The sequence below is a fragment of the Lissotriton vulgaris genome, chromosome 11 (genome assembly GCF_964263255.1).
Source record: "Lissotriton vulgaris chromosome 11, aLisVul1.2, whole genome shotgun sequence".
In the NCBI taxonomy this organism is placed as follows: domain Eukaryota; kingdom Metazoa; phylum Chordata; class Amphibia; order Caudata; family Salamandridae; genus Lissotriton; species Lissotriton vulgaris.
The window spans coordinates 634,741,728-634,756,509 of NC_141699.1; the positions used below are offsets into that span (position 1 = coordinate 634,741,728).

Sequence of the window (14,782 nt, forward strand, 5' to 3'; positions counted from 1 at the left end):
AACGTACGAGAACCCAGACCCTGCAATGCTACAAGAGTGGGCAGACAGTAGTGCACAGTCATCCAGGAATATGTTACAAATACTGATAAAATTTGCTACGAGTGACCAGGAAAAGATTCTGGCCAGAATAGACCTAATCTGGAAAGAGCTAGAGAAAATGGACAAACAAGACATTGTCAGGTGGACATACAAATAAGAGTGGCAAAGTATGAACAAACAATCAAAGACAGGAAGGCCATAAAATTCCAAAGGGATAGAAACGATTACCTCAATGGGAGAATTTATAAATTTTCCAAGAAACTTGAAAACTTCTGCCGCCATCAACTATCTTCCACAGCAGTGAACCCAATAAGACCAGCGGAGCAAAGTGAATCAGAAATAAGCTCAGAAGTGGAATCAGACGCAGAGGGCGCATTAAGTGGCAATCTGAATCGCACTGCTCTGACACCAGTACAAGAGTTTGTTTTTTTATGGTTGGACCACATACTGAGCCTGCAACCACTACCGGCATGCCAGGATCAACCAAAAAACAAAATGCAGAGTCAAAGAGGAGAAGGAAGGACAGAAGATGGGGAAAGCACAGCACAAAGAACTGCAAAAACTACCTATAGAAGGAACAGACGGAGATAACAGAAAAAACAGACATTGCCAACAGTGTAATTAATCTATCCACTATGGATCTGAACTCAGAAGAGAAAAGGATTTTATCGTTAGGATTGACATATTGTATAAATACCAATTTTGACTATACACAGACTAGGGTAGATATGTACCAATTTATACTCAAGCTCAAACTGCGAAAACATTTCTTCAATGTAATAAGGAATACGAGAATGAGACAGGAACTATGAACACTTGTATTCTCTGTGTGGCGGACATAAGCTTACTTAAATACCTGGCAGAAATGGACTGTGATTATCTACTGAGTTAAATATCTCCAATGGAAGTGGCACTAAGATCGGAACTAGACATATACGAAAATATACGTATGCCATTTAGACCTAAATCTGTTTTTAACCCCATGATGCCCAAAGACGAAATAGGCATTTTTGCTGACAAAGTAATCAAAGACCTTAAGGGACTGTCTAAAATGAGTAGTAGAGATTTTATCAAAGCAAACCATAACCAAAAGGACGCAATACAACAACTTGGTCCAAAAAATCAAACAACGATCAGACATTGTAGTACAATGGTCTGACAAAGGGGGAAATGTAGTCCGATGGCCCCTAGAGATGTACAACCAGGAAGCAGCGACACAGCTTCAGGACAGAGAATGCTACAGCTGTACCAGTGCTACAGGTATAATGGGAGTGAAAGAAAAATTCCACAAAGCATTGTATAAATGGAGAGGAGTGGGGCTCATTTCCAAACAAGAACTGGACTTTCTGAAAAATGAGTATCCAAAAACACCCCAACTATATCTTATACCCAAGATACATAAAGATGCCCTTTGCCCCCCAGGAAGACCTATCATCTCCACGATTGGGGGCCTGTTTGAGAACACTAGCATATTTATAGACTTCTTTCCCCAACCACTTGTCCGAGAACTACCTGCATATATCAGAGACAGTGGGGACTTTTTGTCAAAAATCTAGGACAGTGCCTGAAATAACAACTTTGTATTTATGACATTGTATGTACATACTCTGTATACAAGTATTAGACACAGGGATGGCTTGAATGCACTAAAGTACTATCTAGGGAAGAGACCGATAGGACCACCAACACACAATGATGCTACTACAAATGGCAGAATGGTGTTTGGACAACAACAAATTTATCTTTGACAGACTCTTTGACAAACAAACACTCCATGGGTACTTGCTTCGCCCCCAGCTATGCTAATTTGCATATGGGCTGGTGGGAGGAGCAAGTACTCATGAAGCCTCAAAATGCATCTATGTCTGAAAATGTGATGTTATACACCAGGTACATCGACTACATCTTTATTCTGTGGCAAGCACCGAAGAAAGTGCTAAGTTTGCTACAGAAATTAACAGCAATTGCCTTAATTTAACCTTCACGTGTACCACCAGTAAAGAGTCCATCATATTCCTAGATCTTGAACTGTATGTGGAAAACAACAAAATCCAATCTAGGACGTATAGAAAGCCCAAATCAGGCAATTCAATCCTCCACGCCAGTAGCTTCTACCCCACTAACCTTAAGGAGAACATACCATATGCAGAATGCCTCAGGATGAAGCGAAATCGCAGTACACAGGAGAGTTTGAGAGAATCTACAAATGGTCTCTTCAAGAGACTCATATGTAGGGGTTACAACACTAGAACATTGACCATAGCTAAGCAGAAATGTGCAAACATCAAGAGGGAGGATTTCCTGTTTTCCCCCAACAAAAATAACAACCCCGGGACAAAACAAGACATAAATACAGCACCAAGACTTATTACCGGTTTCAATGTTTACCATAATAACCTGCGTAAAATATAGCACAGACATTGGCAACTAGTGTGTAGCGACCCAATAATAGGCCCCACATGTACAAACCTGCCACAAATAACATTCAGAAGAGCAAAATAGATGCGCCAGGAGCTAGTCTGCAATGCACAATCGATAGATAAAGGAGCCGGCTAGCTCAAGCCACAGAGAGGGTTTCACAAATGCTTTAAGTGTAAAGCATGTAAACACAGAGTAAACACCGGAACTGTCCCTTTACCACTGAGGCAAACTCCCTTTGAAATCTGAGGAAGCTACACATGCAAAACAGACTTCGTAGTGTACGTTCTCCGATGCACATGTGACAAACTGTATGTGGGAAGTACTATACACCCTGAACACATACAGATATTACAACATCTACAGGCCACCCAGCATATCTGGTAGCGAAACACATAAACACATGCCATGGCGGAAAAACCGAAGAACTTTCTTTCTTTGTGATTGACAGTATGCCCAGAAACATCATAGAAGGGAACAGACAGCTGTCACTCAGAAGATTGGAATCACGGTATATAATCCTACTGGATTGTAAAATCCCTAACGGGATGAACGCAGATGAGGCACTTAATGTACACCTCTAATACTCTATCCGCTTGTCCTGCACCTGAACCCAGTCCGTAGCGTTGGGTTCTCACATGTAGCAATTTTCATTGATAATTTTTAGTTGGCACTTTTATATAATTTTTGCAAAACACAGATGTTCAGTTTATAGTTAGACAAGGACTATGCAGCTATTCATATGCACTGTAAAGGAGATAATGAAGTTAAATCACTGCCCACTTGGGCCTTACTACTTGTCTGATGCCTACGAATACCACATTTGTGTACTTGCCTGTTATTAAACAGTGATTAGTGAGATGGTGCTTACATTAGTAAATGTAAATTGATACTTGTATAGCGCACTACTCACCCGTAAGGGTCTCAAGGCGCTTGTACGAATACCGCTGTGGAACCCATCCTGGCTTTCCCTGTGAGGCATCCACTCCTGGGCACCCCCAAGGTGGAGGCCAGGCATCCTTAGTGTTGTGGGGGCCGTTGTGGAGATTAAGCAAGCTATTGCCCAGAGTTGCAGAGTGGGACTCCATGATTGGAATAGGCACCGAGGCGAGAATTATCAGGTCCGTGGAATTTTGAGCCCAAGACCCGCCGAGGCGGGGAATTGAACCCTGGTCCCGGGCTAGACCTCTGCATCAGGGTCTGCCGCTCTAATCATTGAGCCACACTTCTCTCACTTAGTCATCCTGCTTGACAAACAAATAGGAACTCGCTACATACACATCACCCCGTGAGCGTATTAAGCGCTAGCATACACAGGCACAAACTCATAGGGTATATTACTCTATTTACAAAGCGGTTCCTGCTCACATGCGGCTGTAACTCTTCTATGTCTTCTCCAACAAGAATTGGTTCCTGCAAATAATAATCCTAACCAACTGTATATATGAAGCGCTTTATATTGGTTGTTAAACAATTGTCACAGTCTGTTTCTTTTGCATGGTAAAACTGTTGTGATGTTAGCAATTGCAGCTATAACAACAAGTCAATATGTTTCCAGTTTTTTCATTTTTGCACTATCATGGTGGACAAACCAATTCTTCTATGTCTTTTAACCACAGACGATTGCTGTGACAACCAAATCTTTGTGCTTCACTCATATACTTATAAGCAGCATAATTCAGAGATACCTGATGTAGTGAACAATGCTGTCTGCCGCCGAAACGCGTCTAGGTCATTATCTTGGAATAGCAAAGATACAATCCTGCTTCAACAAAGAAGGCGGCACGCACTCAAAGCTGCAGGAATATGGCCTTTTTATTTTCTCGGGTCTCCCTCGACCCCGCATCAGGAGAGACGCGTTTCGACTTCGCATAAGCCTTTGTCAATCTGATTGGCGCCAAATACACGTAAGTATATATAGCCCTTCCCACTAAAGGCACACACATACATAACGAAAATACTATTACATTTTAGGTCATGCACTGGGACAGCCCTGTTATGTTATTTAAACATTTCCCTGACAAAATAACTGAATAGTGCAGCTGGTACAAATTATCATATGTTATTGAAATTTATGTTGGTAATAACTTGCAAAGTGCAACTAAGCATATCTCAGCATAATGCTTTCTCAGCCTGCACTGATTCAGGGATAAACGTAAGGCAGGTCTGAACGTGCATATGGGAAGAATGAATTGCCAGCTTGTTACAGATTTTAACAGCGCCAATCTCTCAGAAAAATAAAGCCCTCAATGTATAAAACAAGACATGTAAATGCATTAATTTGTATTAAAATCGTGCTGTTCAAATCAACTTCGCATTGAGCTGAGATCTCTTTGACCCCGTGATGTTTACTCTAATACAGATTGGTTTACCGGTAATCGACCTGTGATTTGAATTATGGGCTCAGAGTTATGGCATGCTACATTATGGAAAGAACTTTACTCTACAGCGCAAGAGGCAGTGTATCCCGGGGCTAAACAATACAATACATAATGTATATTATCGGCATGAACACTGGTGAACGCTCTAATTCCCAACTAAACTGCAAGTCCCATAATGCCTCTCTGCGGTTGCATTAATGTCTGGAGTTTGTGAGCAAACAGCCCGAGACCAAGAATCGTAGGCTCATTATGCCGGTGACCGTAAGCACTGATAATTCTAAAGAAAACGTTAAAAATACTCGGAAAAGAGTGTCTCAGCGTATATATATATATATATATATATATATATATATATATATATATATATATATATATATATATACCGCCAGTAGGTAGTTATAGTTAAAACCTAGTTTCCATAGGAAATTCACAATATTCTATTTGGAATAACTTTGGCGCCAGTGGACGAATCATCGTGAATTTCTCTAAGAAAATGGCCTGCTCCGCTTCTCCCCTGAAAGTTTGGTGGCGATTCGTGAAGCGGGGGCCAAGAAAAAAGAGGGGTCCCAAAACGTATTTTCCATAGGACCTCTAGCTAGGGCTACAGCCCGAACAGCTGAACGGAATTACACCAAATTTGGCAAAAAGGTAGAGTTCGGTTCGCAGATGAAGCTTTGTGTTCAATGGTGTAAATCCATTCAGTAGTTCCTGAGAAAATCATAAGTAAAATCATAAGTATATCTATATGAGCTTACCGTAAGCTTACTGTAAGCTTACTGTACTCTGTATCTTCCCGAGCACGAGCTGAATACTACTTGGCTGTCAACACTCCAAACCAGGAAGTGTTGGCAGCCATCTTGTGCCTCGGTAGAACTGAGGCACAAGAAAGCAGAGAAAAAAACGTGGGAAAAAAAGGAGGCAGGGTAGAAATACCCTGACCCCCCTAGGCCTGCTCAGGGGGTCCCACAAGGCCCCTCAAATTTATTATTTTGTTTTTTAAATCGCGGGGTTCGCGTACGGTATGCGAACTCTGCAAAAAAAAAAAAACCCTGGTCTGCTTATTTATAAATTAGCCCCCGGGGGCACCAAATCCCGGGGGGAAAATTATTTAAAAAGTGTGGGGAGGGTCCCAATCCCCTCCACACTGCCCCGGGGACCGCCACCCCCCGGGGCAAAGTAATTGTGATTGTGGGGAGTCATAGAGCCCCCCCCCGCAGCCTCGGGGACCGCCACCCCCGGGGCTTTGTTATTAGTGAGGGGGGCCTCCAAGGCCTCCCGAGCCCCGGGGACCGCCACCCCCCAGGGCTTTAATGTTAGTGATGGGGGGTCTCTAAGGCCCCCTGAGCCCTGGGGATCGCCACCGTAGGTATGTGGGAGGCTCACGGCCCCCCCGCACCCCCGGGGACCGGCACCCCCTGGGGCTTCGTTTTTTAAATAAAAATAAAAAACCTGTGGGGGGCTCAAACCCCCCCCCCCCTCCACTCCCCCCCCACACGCCCCGGGGACCGCCACCTCCTCGGGGCACTTGTATGTAAAATAGGGGGGTCCGTGACGGACCCCCCAGCCCCGGGGACCGCCACCCCTGGGGCTTTGTTGATGTTGAGTGGGGTGCCGCGCGGCCCCCCTCCTGGAGCCCTCGATGGCCCTAGGGACCGCCACTCCCCAGGGCCGGCTCCTGCAGTGTCCCGGGGTGCCCACCCCTGGGACACTGCTGTTTGCTGTGGTAGGGCGGGAGCCTCGCGGTTCCCACACTACCACAGCAAACTGCTTTGATTTTTGAAAGAGAGAGCAGGAAACCAGATCTCTCTTTCAAAAATCAAAGCCGATTGCTTTTCTGTATGGGGAGCAGCATGTTAGCTGCTCCCCATACAGAAAAGCAATATCGGCTCCCGCAGGATGCGGGGAGCCGGCAGGGACCGTGGAGGGCTTGGGGACCCTCAAACGGGTGGTCATCTGGTAGTCAATGGGATATTCCTAGTGCCAGATTCCAATGTCATATAACTTGGTTGATTTATATGGTTAAAATATAGTGAAGGCGGACATCTTATGAAAAACAAAAATGCCCTGCATTCACCACTTTACCTTAACAACGACCTGGTTCTGTCCAGAATAAACTAATGTAATCCATTGTTAAGAAAGTGTGCCAAATGCAGCCTGGCCCTACTAAAGTGCAGTCCAAATTCATGCAAAGTGTTTGATTTCAGGGTCTTGCTTGTCTCTGCAAATCATCACAATCCTTTGCCTCACACTACCTTTCACTAAACACAAATGTCCTTCAAAGGTAACAACAGCCACATGTAGAGGAATCCGAGATTGTGGATTTCTCTTTCCTGTCCGCTCCTAAATACAAGTCCTAAGAGACTTCCCAGCCACTCTCTCTTTTGCCAGAGGCAATTGTAATAAGGCACAACGTTCTGTCTAATGCAGTTTTCCCTACTCTGTAACTTGAGCCAAGGGGCTAACAAGCCTTTCTGTGACCACTGACTCCCAGTATGATGTCAGAGATGACTTTGTGTTGGTGACTAACATACAGTATAAAGGGAAAGAGCTATCTGAGGAAATATGTTCTTTGGTCCAGAGTTATGAGCTTGCAAAGCCATATGTGTATGTACCTATGGACTTAATCACTCCATTCAATAGAAATGGAGAGATAGCTGTGAGATTTTGGACGATCAACTCCAAGTATATCTAAGTTACCCTCGCAAATAAGTAAATGCACCTTTTTTTTTCCACCCGTACGTACATAGGGCCCGATTCACAGAACTAACATAAGACAAAATCCTAAACTTACTACCATTTCGGTATTCACAGAAGGCACTTACTCATTTCGGTATTCACAGAAATTAGTAGTCCTAACTTTAGGACTCCTAAATGCCTTCTGTGAATACCGAAAGTCGTAAAATTAGAATTTTTCTCAGTTTAGGAGTAGTAAAGTTAGGAGTCCTAACTTTAGGACTCCTAAACTGAGAAAAATCCGAACTTTAAGATTTTCAATATTCACAGAAGGCATTTAGGAGTCCTACAGTTAGGAGTCCTAACTTTACTACTCCTAAACTGAGAAAAATTCTAACTTTAGGACTTTCGGTATTCACAGAAAGCATTTAGGATATCAAGGATTTATACTTGTTAAGTACATACAATTTTGTAGCAAAAGCCTTTATTGTAAAGGCATATTTGATGTAAAAAAAATTGTTGGAAAAGCCTTTCGTTGTAAATGCATTTTCGCTAAAATGCTTGTGTTGTAAAGCCTTTCGTTAAAATGGCATTTATTATTGCATCATGCATCCATTCTCTCGTTCAAAGTCTATAGGAGAAGTTCTGACTTTTAAGATCCTGGGGTACCTTCAGTGTATGACCCTGTTGAAGGACATACATTGGAGGTATCCACATGTTCAACATTACTGCAGCCTACTAGAAATACCTAAGGTGATCTAAATTTAGGATGTAAACAGTGATATCCTTTTGTTGGTGTGGTGCAGTGCCAAGTGAGAGCTGTAATTCCCCATAATCTCTAACTCAGATGTTGGTACGCAATGGATAAATACAAGCACATACCGTACAATGTTATATATCATGTGAGGTTCACAACTCATTAAGCCTGTTCTTAGGATGAATCCGAGCTTTAAGGTGACACCAAATTGTAATAATAATATTGTTCTATTTTTCCTGATTTGTAGGGTAAGATTAAGTTTCTCTGTCCTGCTGACGTTGAAGGTAAAAGATGTGACAAAGAATGGTCATATGTGGAGATTAGGAGACATGCTCTGCTGACAGATGAAGAGCAGGCTATGTTTGAGAAGAAAATAGCGCCCATTGCTGCCAAGCAGTATTGTGAATATAAAGAGGTGAGTCGTGATTGTAGAGATCGATTGCTATTTGTTTTGGAGGGTAAAACCTCACCAAATTCTTACTTGTAGGAGGGCAACACAGAGTTTAGCTACTGCCAAAGATAATGAATTGAATATGCTGTGGAAAGTGCATGTGATTGTGGCCATTGTTCCACCTTGTAGAGCAGGTCTGGAAAGGTAAATGTATACTGCTCTGCTTAGAATATGTTTAAGTAATATTATTTATTGGGAGGGTACACCCAGGTAGTTCTTAACTGAGATGGAGTCAGATGGTCCAAGGCGAAGTCAAGGTCCGTTTCACCTCGGGCCTACTCTACTCAGGATAATAATTCATTTTTTTTTGTTAATGGATTAAAATTGTTAGGTTTTGGAGTGAAATGCATAACATTTTTGTTAAATGGTGTGGTTTTGATTTAGGACGAGTGAGATAGAAGGTTACAAGAAGTACAGCTGTTGGATATTTGTTGGTGGCAAGCCGCCGTCATTTTGTCCCATTGAAATACAATGTAATGAATTCCTGCTTTAAACGTCACAAAAAGGAGCATATACAAGGGTTGATAAGATTTTACTCACGATAAAAATAATTTTTGGTTGGTGCCATACTGAATTTAGGAATTGTCATGAGTTCTAAGGTGTTTCCACTTATGGTAGATCGAGACAATGCCAAATCATATTAAAAGCTACTGGACTAAGGCTAGATGTACGAAGATTAAGAATAGCGATTTCCTTATACCAATCTTTACAAATTACAATTAGGAAATCACTATTCCTAATGTATGAAATACACTAGGTTTAATTTAGTGATTCGTAGTGGGTCACATATAGACCTACCTCATGAATATTAATGAGGTAGGTTGCAATTCACGACCCATTAGGAATCACAGTGATTCACAGATATGGTGGCCTCCTGGGATCAGCAGACCACCATGTCTGTGATTGCTTTTAAATAAAGCAATTTTTGTTTTTTTACTCGCAGCCCATTTTCCTTAAAGGAAAATAGGATGCATTTAAAAAGAAAAAAATGAAACTCTGAAGTCCTTGGGACTACTGCCTGTGCTTAAAAATACTTTGTCACCCATTCTCAAAGGGGAAAGGGTCACTTGGGGAACCTCTTTCCATTTACCAATAGGTTACCACCAATTTACAAATGGTGGCAAATTGTGAATGTTTTGCAACCGCATTTCGTTTGCAAAACATTCATTCATACCATTTCAGTTCAGTATTAGGAAGGGACGCCCTCAACACCCCCCCTCCAAATACCGAATAGCAAAACTCAAATTTCGATTCGCCAACTATTCACCAAATCTCAATTTGGGCTTTGTACATCCCCAAAAACATTTTTGAATTTCAAACCACCCGATTCTACAAATCGGGCAGTTTGAGGCCACAAAATTGCTTCGTACACCTATCCCTAAGTTACATATGGCCTCATTTAGCTCTTGACGCAGAGTCCACTGGACCGCCACATCAGAATAGGTGGTACCCTCCTCCTCATATCAGAGGACTATCTGCCCCTATTTCCCCTGGAGGGGGATCTCTGATTTCGACCTGAGCAGCCAGCCTGACTGCTCCATTGTAGGCTGTGGGATGTCGATGCCACGTTGTTATGGCCCCTCCTGGCATTTTTGTTTTTGTACTTAAAAGCAATCATTTTCTCTGATGTGTAGGCGGTTTTCTTTCTGTGTGTGGGAGCCATTAATTGATGTAACTACCCTAGACCACCTTGACTGGTGGTTTCAGACAGAGAACTATAGTAACGATTGCTGGCCCATAAATATGCTGTGATGAGAAACTCTGGATAGCAAGGTATATAGGGCCAGACACATGACACAAGACCTGTGCGACTCGCTGGCCACCTTCTTCCATCGCAAGATCACAGACATCCACGACACCGTTGACGCCGTCACCACCCCGGCAACAGCCCACACCCTTGCTCCCACGACCACCACCGCCTGCGCGCCTGGACCAACATCAACGACAACAACACATCAAGATCATGAACATCGTCCACTCCGGATCCCGAGAAGACCCCTGCCCACACCACATCTACAACAAAGCCAGTAGCACCAACGCACCACAACGCCGGAAAACCATCAACATCTCCTTCGAGACAGCGACCTTCCCGGAGAGCTGGAAGCACGCAGAGATCAACGCCTTATTAAAGAAACCCAAGGCGGACCTCAAGGACCTCAAGAACGTCCGACCCATCTCCCTGCTCCCGTTCCCGGCGAAGGTCATCAAAAAATCAGTCAACATACAACTGACCAGCTTCCTCGAAGAGAACAACATCCAGGACCCATCCCAGTCCGGTTTACGCAGCAACCACAGCACCGAAACTGCCCTCATCGCCGCCACCGACGACATCAGGAACATGCTCGACAACGGAGAAACCGCGGCCCTCATCCTTCTGGACCTGTTGGACGCTTTCGACACAGTCTGCCACTGCACACTAAGAGCACGCCTCCACAACGCCGGAATCCAAGAGAAGGCCCTGGACTGGACCACCTCCTTCCTCTCCGGGAGAACCCAGAGCGTCCGCCTCCCCCCCCCCCCTTCCGCTCCGAAGCCACTCAGATCATCTGCGGCGTACCCCAAGGCTCATCTCTCAGCCCAACATTGTTCAATGTCTACATGGCACCATTCGCCCATGTCGCCCGACAGCATGACCTAAACATCATCTCCTACGCCGACGACACCCAGCTGATTCTCTCGCTCACCAAGGACCCCCACACAGCCAAAACCAACCTCCACGAAGAAATGAAGGCCATCGTCGACTGGATGAGGAACAGCCGACTGAAGCTGAACTCGGACAAGATGGAGGTCCTCATCCTCGGCTCCACCCCCTTGGCCTGGGAAGACTCATGGTGGCCAACAGCACTAGGAACACCCTCTACACCCACCAACCACGCACGAAACCTAGGGGTCATCCTTGACTCCACACACTCCATGACAAAGCAGGTTAACGCCATCTCCTCCTGCTTCAACACCCTCCGCATGCTTCGCAGGATCTTCAAGTGGATCCCCACCGAAACTAGAAGGACGGCCACCCAGGCCCTCGTCAGCAGCAGACTGGATTACAGCAATGCACTCTACGCAGGAGCCACGGCCAAACTCCTGAAACGACTTCCAACGCATCCAGAACGCCTCAGCACGCCTGATCCTCGACATTCCCCGCCGCACCCCACCTGAAAGACCTGCACTGGCTCCCCATCAACAAGAGGATAACCTTCAAGCTCCTCACCCACGCACACAAGGCACTCCATGACACTGGACCAGCGTACCTCAACAGACGACTCAGCCTCTATACCCCGCCCACCAGCTCCGCTCCGCAGACCACACCCTCGTCACCGTCCCCCACATCCAAAGAATGACCTCCGGCGGCAGATCATTCTCCCACCTCGCCACCAAGACGTGGAACACCCTCCCCATCTGCCTTTGGCTGACAGAAGACCTTCTAACCCTCAGAAGACTCCTCAAGACCTGGCTCTTCGAACAGTAGCAGCACCCCCACTAGCGCCTTGAGACCCTCACGGGTATGTAGTGTGCTTTACAAATGCTATGATTGATTGATTCCAGTTTGCACTCCCTAAATAGCAAATGCTAAGAAATCGCTATTTAGGAAATCAAAAATGAAATGAACAAAAAATTGAGATTTCCTAATAGCGATTCCTACAGTGTATGAATCACTATTAGGAAATTGCTATTTAGGAAATACAAAATTATTTGTTCCTATGGGCCTAATAGATACAAATGGTTTTGTGTTTCCAAATTAGCTATTTCCTAATAAGAAATCGCAAATTAGGAAATGCAAAACCAAGGTGCCTATGGGCATAAAGCCCCCTTGATGCATCCCCAAAAAAATGGCACACAAGTAAAGTGCACAAATGCCCTAGGGGCATGTGTGCGCTACATGGCACTTTAAAAATAGCATTTCCTACATGCCCATTTCGCATTCAGGAAATGCTTTGTACATATGCTTTGGAAATCGTAAATAGGAAATTCCTATTTGCGATTTCCTATTAAGGGAATCGCAAAATGCAATTTCTAATGGGTAGAAATCGCATTTTGCGACAATGTTTAGGCCTTTGTACATATTGAAAAGCAGTATTGCATTTCTTAACGGACCGAAATGTGGGATTCGGTCGGTTAAGAAATGCAATTTCCTTTCATACATCTAGCCCATATTCCATAAGAGTAGGATAGGAAGTAGGATTTTCAATGTTGTTTTATCAAAGGCCTTAATCACTGTTTTTAGAATTTGTAACCTTGCTTCACTAATTTGTATGATATTCCAGTTTCGCTAATGATAAAGGCATTTTACACCGTTCTTGTCGAAAAAAATAATAATATTGCTTTCATTATTAGCTGCTTTTGAAAGGTTCTACTGATATACGCGCTTGATGATGAATGTACCAATTCATTTTGATTTATTCCCTTCGTCTCTTACCTGCTCCTTTAATTACCTAGATCTTAGGTTAATTGCCTCACGCTTTTGCAATCGTAGCCATGCTTCTTTTTTCCCTACATATTTGACCACATTAGCTTATCAACCTGTAAGCATTTGCAGTGGACTACCGGAACTACCTGAGGATCAAATGAAACTCACTAATATACTACTATATAAATATATTCATTTATGAAAAAGTGACAGCTGGCCCAAATAACCAATTATAACTTATGTAAGACTGCTTTTTCGAGTCTGACAGACAGTAGCCTCTGAAATCAAAAAGGGTTGACAATTTGAATTTGTATCTTGTAATGGTGTCAAAATATCTATGGGCACCAATGGTGCCCTGTTTGACAAGCCACACATCAGAACATTTTAATATGAATTTAAATATATAGGGCATGTTTTCCTGTAAGGCCTTTCCTCTGGGCAGTCAGTTATTACTGGCCAGTATCCTTGGTGTGAGCATGTGCTGTCATTTATTAGTGGCGTTTCCTTGCCTCTATTACTACTGCATTCCAATGTACTACTCCTGTACACCTGGCTCACTTTGGGGGGCGAGGACGAGTAGTTAAGGCTCTCAAGGGAAGGAGGTAGAGGATGTAAAACTTGTGAGATAAATGGTAGAGGAGGTCATGAAAATCAGTTTGGTCAACGAAATGGTGTGACCAGACGTTACATCACATCCCAGAAAAGGTTGCTGCTTTGGATCATGGTACATGCAGTGCACAATTTGCACTCCCTGGGAAGCGCCAATTGTGGACTGGGGAGCGCGAATTGTGGACTGCATGTACCATGATGCAAAGGAGCAAACTTTTCTGGGATGTCACGTAGTGTCTGACCACACCCTTTTCCCTGCCCAAACTGATTTTCATGGCCTCCTCTAACATTTATCTCAAGTTCCTAATGTTCTTTTTGTAAAAATTGCATTCCGGCCCATTGATTACATTTCATCTGTCCCGAGCCAGAGAATCCGGCCAGGATGTGGAGAATCCGGCCAGAGATTTCCAGCCTGGGTGCGGAGATTCCGGCCCGTGCCGGAGATTCTGGCCCAACTACAGATGTAAAGATACGACTTGTAAATGACCTCTGTGAATACCAAAAGTCGTAAAGTTAGACTTACATCTCAGATTACCTTTGTGAATTGAGCCCTTATCTTATTTTCCTTAAAGTTAGTGGTCTGAACTTTTCCAATAAAAAGCTTAAATTCTGGACTGTATTGTGGCTTTACATCAAGATGTAATATTGCTATGTATGAACCCTGTCCAAGTAGGGACCAACGCTCTAGTCAGGGTAAGTCAGATACACACTTTAAATTAACCTGTCCTCACCCTCTGGAAGCTTGGCACAGAACAGGCAGGCTTAACTTAAGAGGCAATGTGTAAAGTATTTGGACATTACACACGCACATCAACACAATGAATATAACACAAAGTCTCCACACAAGTTTAGAAAAATTGAGAATATTTATCTGAGTAAAACAAGGCCAAAATCCAATAATTAGAAATCAAGATATGAATTTGTAAAGAATAAATGCAAAAACAGTGCTTAGAAATCAATAGCACCAATTGGGTTATCTGGTCGCGCTGGAACCTAGTCAAATTCAAAAAGTCAAGTCGACCACAATGGAGTGTGGGTCGGATATAGTT

The 14,782-nt window shown here is 43.7% G+C and overlaps 1 protein-coding gene across 1 annotated transcript in view; it reads left to right on the forward strand.

Annotated features, from left to right (window-relative positions):
• The window catches only part of LOC147683270 (E3 ubiquitin-protein ligase DDB_G0292642-like), a 110,286-nt gene that overhangs the window by 57,300 nt on the left and 38,204 nt on the right, over nucleotides 1-14,782 (forward strand). The window contains exon 3 of the mRNA XM_086943730.1: nucleotides 8,516-8,683. Within this exon, the coding sequence (XP_086799856.1) occupies nucleotides 8,516-8,683 (168 nt within the window). The remainder of the gene's footprint in view (nucleotides 1-8,515; nucleotides 8,684-14,782) is intronic.